This window comes from Theropithecus gelada, chromosome 16 (assembly GCF_003255815.1).
Source record: "Theropithecus gelada isolate Dixy chromosome 16, Tgel_1.0, whole genome shotgun sequence".
Lineage (NCBI taxonomy): Eukaryota > Metazoa > Chordata > Mammalia > Primates > Cercopithecidae > Theropithecus > Theropithecus gelada.
Genome location: NC_037684.1, coordinates 63,433,538 through 63,439,640, shown reverse-complemented (window position 1 = coordinate 63,439,640; position 6,103 = coordinate 63,433,538). Strand labels below are relative to the sequence as shown.

At 56.5% G+C, this 6,103-nt stretch overlaps 1 protein-coding gene across 2 annotated transcripts; it reads left to right on the top strand.

The window, feature by feature from the left end:
- On the top strand, positions 1-5,830 carry LOC112609680 (asialoglycoprotein receptor 1). 2 transcript variants are annotated; one of them, XM_025362680.1, is made up of 9 exons: positions 1-374; positions 961-1,055; positions 2,236-2,352; positions 2,491-2,586; positions 2,669-2,740; positions 4,796-4,882; positions 4,969-5,120; positions 5,193-5,299; positions 5,426-5,830. In XM_025362680.1, exons 2-9 carry the CDS (start codon positions 986-988, stop codon positions 5,598-5,600), a joined length of 876 nt encoding a protein of 291 aa, XP_025218465.1. In that variant the 5' UTR covers positions 1-374; positions 961-985; the 3' UTR covers positions 5,601-5,830. The 2 variants fall into 2 exon arrangements, with proteins under 2 accessions (XP_025218465.1, XP_025218466.1); XM_025362681.1 differs by lacking the exon at positions 2,236-2,352.
- Positions 5,831-6,103: the final 273 nt, after the last annotated feature.

Genomic DNA, 6,103 nt, shown 5'->3' with positions numbered 1-6,103 from the left:
CCCAAACGGTGCACGGAAGAGTAAGGTGACTGGCCTGTGTGGTGGCAACATGATTCTCCTCCCTGGGGAGGAGAGCAGAGGCAACCCATCCCCCACTCCCGCCCCCACACTCCCCTAAGTCCCAATCCATTTCCACCTCTGTTTACTGTCCAAAGTCCCGGGCACTGGAGATGCCACGTTTGGCGTGCTTGGACACACAGACACGCAGACACAGACACCGGGGCCCAGGGCCCTCCTATGGACCCTGCCCGCTCCCACTCCATCGTCCACGGCTGTCCACCCACCCCCATTCTCCAAGCTTCAGCCCCGCTCCTTAGTCCGGCTTCTGCACAGCACTGAAGAACCTGGGCGTCAGACCCTGAGACCCCAAGCAAGTAAAACGGGAAGAGAGGCGGCGGGAGGCTGGCTGGGGGTGCAGGGGTGTGGAGGAAAGCCAGGCTGTATTGGGGGGTGCTGGTGGGAAACATCAGAGGACCGATTCTGGATGTCAGGCCTGGGGGTGGATGGAGGAAAGAAGAAGGGTCTCGGCCGGGCGCGGCGGCCCACGCCTGTAATCCCAGCACGTTGGGAGGCTGAGGAGGGCGGATCGCCTGAGCTCAAGAGTTCAAGACAAGCCTGGGCGACACGGTGAAACCCTGTCTCTACTAAAATACAAAAAATTAGCTGGGTGTGGTGGCAGGCGCCTGTTGTCCCAGCTACTCGGGAGGCTGAGGCAGGAGAATCGCTTGAACCTGGGAGGCAGAGGTTGCAGTGAGCCGAGATGGCCCCACTGCACTCCCCCCGGGGCGACAGAGCGAGACCCCGCACAAAAAAAAAAAAAAAAAAAAAAAAAGAGAGAGAGAGAAAGAAGAAAGGTCTCCATGGAGCCGTCAATCAGATGGGAATAAAAAGATGGGCCCCTCATTCCAGCTCTAGTCCTGGTGAGCCCCCACCTCAGCCCCAGCCTCAGCCTTGACTCAGTCCCAGCTCCAGCACCAGCCCTATCATGACCAAGGAGTATCAGGACCTGCAGCATCTGGACAATGAGGAGAGTGACCACCATCAGCTCGGAAAAGGTGAGGGCCGCCTTGCCCTGCCTCTGCAAGGCGAGAATTTGGCGGCTCTCCACCCCCCAGCCACAGCTCCTACTCTTGCCCGTGAGCCTGGCTCTCTCTCTGCGTCTGTCTCCCTCTCCCAACACTGAGAAAAGCATCCAGAATGTGGAGTTGGAGTCCCTTTCTTGGTGACAGCTGCCCAAAGCTTTCCTGTGCCTCCTGGCACTCGGGGGTGGACCCAGGGGATGTGGGAACAGCTGGAAGTTGGAGAGATGAGGTCACTGTTGGCTTTCTATGACGAAGTCAGACCCCTCTTCCTTTCCCCTTCCAACACCACCCAGGGAGCCCTGGTCGTGCGTGCGTGTGTGTGTGCGTGTGTGCGTGTGCGCGTGCCTGTGTGTGTCAGTGATCAGGTTGGTGAAGTGGGCAAAGGTTTCTGCGAAGGGTCTGAGGATTCTGTGACGGGGGATGAGGGATCTCTGACCTGAGGGAGAACGACACCCTCTTGCTTCAAAAGCAAATTCCCCTTGACCCATTTCTTTGTCCTCCGAGCAGGCACTTGTTTAGGCTGGGCAAGGCTGAAGTTCTTGGGGGATGGGGTGCAGCGCGTTTTGACGGAAGGAGGGTCCGCAGCGGAGGAGAGAGGGCAGGGAGAGCCCCGGGAGGGCCCCCCACCCTTCAACTCTCAGGACACAGGGCTAACGTGTCTCTTCCCCCTGCTGGGTGGAAGACTTGAGGGCCTGAAGAGTAGCTATTGCACCTTCTCTCCCTGCGCGCAGCCAAAGACGAGTGGAATTCACGGACAGAGACAGAAACCTCCCGCCTTTTCCCACTTTCAGGGGAAGCAGCAGCGGCTCCGAGGCGCGGGTCACTCACTTGCGTTGCAAGGCGCGGGAGGAGGGGGTGGACTGAGGCTCCTGGATTGGCTGCAGTGACACAGTCATGCCATTAGGTGTCAGCAAAAGCTCAGGGCCTCGGTGGGATGGGGCGGCTCAGCGCTTAGCCCCCCTCCCCAGCCCTCTTTTCTCCCCGATTTCCAGTTGCCTCTGGCCCTGCAGGGTCGCCCACCGCCCGCATTTTTTCATGTGCATGGTTCCTCCTAGACTACTAGGGCCGCCTTAGCTTGCTCCCCTTTCAGGACCCCGGAGCTGTGCCAGGCTCCCCTCTGTCCCCGCGCTCCTGACACCCCCTCCTCTCGCAGGGCCACCTCCTCCGCAGTCCCTCCTGCGGCGTCTCTGCTCCGGCCCTCGCCTCCTCCTGCTCTCCCTGGGCCTCAGCCTCCTGCTGCTGGTGGTTGTCTGTGTGATCGGATCCCAAAGTGGGTGCCCCAGGGGTGGGCAGGGAAGGGGGCAACACTGGGGGGTGTTGACGGGGTACCGTGGCGAAGGAGTGGTGGGTGCGGTGGTGGTGGACACAGCGCTCCCATTGTGTTCTCTCTGCACCCTCTCCTGGCCAGACGCCCAGCTGCAGCGGGAGCTGCGGGGCCTGAGAGAGACGTTCAGCAACTTCACAGCGAGCACCGAGGCCCAGGTCAAGGGCTTGAGCACCCAGGGTGAGGGCGCTGAGGCGGGGCTGGGGCTGGGGCTGGGGCTGGGGGTCTGGGGCTGGGGACGCTGAGCGAGTCTCTCCCGCAGGAGGCAATGTGGGAAGAAAGATGAAGTCGCTGGAGTCCCAGCTGGAGAAACAGCAGAAGGACCTGAGTGAAGGTCAGAGAGGGAGTGTGTGTGTGTGTGAGAGTGTGAGAGTGAGTGTGTGGATGTGTGTGAGAATGAGAGGGAGTGTGTGTGAGAGTCTGTGAGTGTGTGAGAGTGTGAGTGTGTGGATGTGTGTGAGAATGAGAGGGAGTGTGTGTGAGTGTGTGAGTGTGTGAGAGTGTGAGAGTGAGTGTGTGGATGTGTGTGAGAATGAGAGGGAGTGTGTGTGTGAGTCTGTGAGTGTGTGAGAGTGTGAGAGTGAGTGTGTGGATGTGTGTGAGAATGAGAGGGTGTGTGTGTGTGAGTCTGTGAGTGTGTGTGAGAATGAGAGGGAGTGTGTGTGTGAGTGTATGAGAGTGAGTGTATGGATGTGTGTGAGAATGAGAGGGAGTGTGTGTGTGAGTCTGTGTGTGTGTGAGAATGAAAGGGAGTGTGTTTGAGAATGAGAGGGAGTGTGTGTATGAGTCTGTGAGTGTGAATGAGATGGTGTGTGTGTGAGTGTGAGAATGAGATGGTGTGAGTGTTGTAAGAAAGAGGGAGTGTGTGTGAGTCTGTGTGTGTGAGAATGAGAGGGAGTGTGTGTGAGTCTGTGAATGAGAGGGAGTGTGGATGGGTGTGTGCGAGTGTGAGTCTGTGTGTTTATGTGTGTATCAGTGTGTGTATGTGTGTGAGAACGTGTGTATGTTAGTGTGTTGCGTGTGTGTGAGACTGTAAGTATATGTGTAAGTGTACGTGAGTGTAAGTATATGTGTGTGAATGTGCATGTTATGTGTGTGTATGTGCGTGTTGTGTGTAAATCTGAGTTGTGTGTGCTTGTGTGAAAGAGTATATGTGTGTTGTGTATGTGGCTGAGGGTGTGTGTGTGGTGTGTGTAGTGGGTGAGGGTGTGTTGTGTGTGTGTTGTGTGAATGTGTGTATGGTAGTGAGGGTGTGTGTGCCTGTGTGAGGATGTGTTGTTTTGTGTGTTTGGGTGAGTGTGTGTGTGGGTGTGTTGTATGCGTGTGTGAGAGTGTGGGTGAAGGTGTGTGTTGAGGGTATGTAGGTTAGGGTGTGTTCTGTGTGTGTGTGAGGGTGTGTGTTGTGGGTGTTTTGTGTGTGAGTGGGTGTGTAAGGGTGTGTGGTGTGTATGTGGGTTAGGGTGTATCTGTGTGAGGGTGTGTTTTTTGTGTGTTGTATGTATGTGGGTTAGGGTGTGTTATGCGTGTGTTGTTTTGTGTGTTGTGTGTATGTGGGTTACGGTGTGTTGTGTGTGAGGGCGTGTTGTGTGTGTTGTGTACGTGTGTGTTGTGTGTGAGGGCGTGTTGTGTGGCTGTGTATTTGTGTGAGGGTGTGTTGTGTGTCTGTGTTTGGGTGTGTTCTGTGTATGTGGGTTAGGGTGTGTTGTGTCTGCATGTGTTTTGTGTTTTGTGTGTTGTCTATGTGGGTTACGGTGTGTTGTGTGTGGGTGTGTTGGGTGTGTTGTGTGTTTTGTGGACGTTTGTGGGTTAGGGTGTGTTGTGTCTGTGGGTGGGTTAGGGTGTGTTGTGTTTTGTGTATGTGGGTTAGGGTATGTTGTGTGTTTTGTGTGTTGTCTATGTGGGTTAGGGTGTGTTGTGTGTGGGAGTGTTGTGTTGTACGTTTTGTGGATGTTTGTGGGTTAGGGTGTGTTGTGTGTCTGTGTTGTGTGTTGTGTTTTGTGTTGTCTGCGTGTGTGTCTGCGGGTTAGGGTGTGTTGTGTTTTGTGTGTTGTCTGCGTGTGTATGTGGGTTAGGGCATGTTTGTGTGTGTGTGAGGGTGTGTTGTGTGTATTTGTGTGTTTTGTGTATGTGGGTTAAGGTGTGTTGTGTGTTTTGTGTATTGTCTGTGTGTATGGGGGTTAGGATGAGTTGTGTGTCTGTGTGAGTGTGTGTAAGGGTGTGTTGTGTGTGTAGGAGTGTGTGTGTATGGGGGTCTCTCAGGCCAACTCCACTGCTGTTTGTGGCACTGCGATGGGTGTTCGGGTCCCAGCAGGAGGATGTGGGGCTGACCTCATTTCCCTCCCGGCGGGTCCCGCATCTCCTTTCGCTCCCCTCCGCCGCGTGTTCCCAGATCACTCCAGCCTGCTGCTCCACGTGAAGCAGTTCGTGTCTGACCTGCGGAGCCTGAGCTGTCAGATGGCGGCGCTCCAGGGCAATGGTGAGGAGGCCAGCCCGGCCCGCTCTCTGCCTCCCCGGCGCCCCCGGGCAGCGCCTTAGCTCCTGCGCCCGGTTTCTCCCGCTCAGGCTCAGAAAGGGCCTGCTGCCCAGTCAACTGGGTGGAGCACGAGCGCAGCTGCTACTGGTTCTCTCGCTCCGGGAAGGCCTGGGCCGACGCCGACAACTACTGCCGGCTGGAGGACGCGCACCTGGTGGTGGTCACGTCCTGGGAGGAGCAGGTGAGGACCCGGAGGGTCTGGGAGGCCGGCTGGCCTCGGGGAGAGATCACCACCCGCCTCCTCTCTCCTCAGAAATTTGTCCAGCACCACATAGGTCCTGTGAACACCTGGATGGGCCTCCACGACCAAAACGGGCCCTGGAAGTGGGTGGACGGGACGGACTACGAGACGGGCTTCAAGTGAGTGCGCGCCCTCCCTCGGCCTGGGTCCGGCCGCCTTCCCGCCTGGGGCCCTGGGCGGAGGGGTCTGGAGCGACCTGGCCGCGGGTCCGACCTCCTGGGGCCCACAGCTGGCTCTGTCCCCAGGAACTGGAGACCGGAGCAGCCGGACGACTGGTATGGCCACGGGCTCGGGGGAGGGGAGGACTGTGCCCACTTCACCGACGACGGCCGCTGGAACGACGACGTCTGCCAGAGGCCCTACCGCTGGGTCTGCGAGACAGAGCTGGACAAGGCCAGTCAGGAGCCACCTCTCCTTTAATTTATTTCTTCAGTGCCTCGACCTGCCGCTGGGGTCCGGGGTTGGGAATCCGCCCATCTGGGGGCCTCTTCTGCTTTCTCGGGGATTTTCATGTAGGATTTTAAGGGAAAGGGAAGGATAGGATGATGTTGGGAAGGTGGGGGGCTTGAAACCCGTGGCGCTTTCTGCAGTTTGCACGTTATCATTGTCAACTTTTTTTTTTTTTAAGAGTAAAAAGAAATATACCTAAACGTTTTATGAGTTACCTGGTTATTGGGGATTCGGAAGCAGGAGTGGGCTGGTTGGCATTAGGAAGCCTTGGCGGGCGTTGTAGCATCATGATAACTGTGTGGGCTTTGGGCCAGAATGGCCAGACTTTGTTATTTAGAGATATGTGAGTTTGGGCAAATTATTCTGTTCTCTGTGTCCCAGCTGTAAACAAGCCATCTTACTGAAGACCATCCTACTTGGAGCGATACCCCCAGGAACAGAACCACCCGATTTTTTTTTTTTTTTTTGGTGAA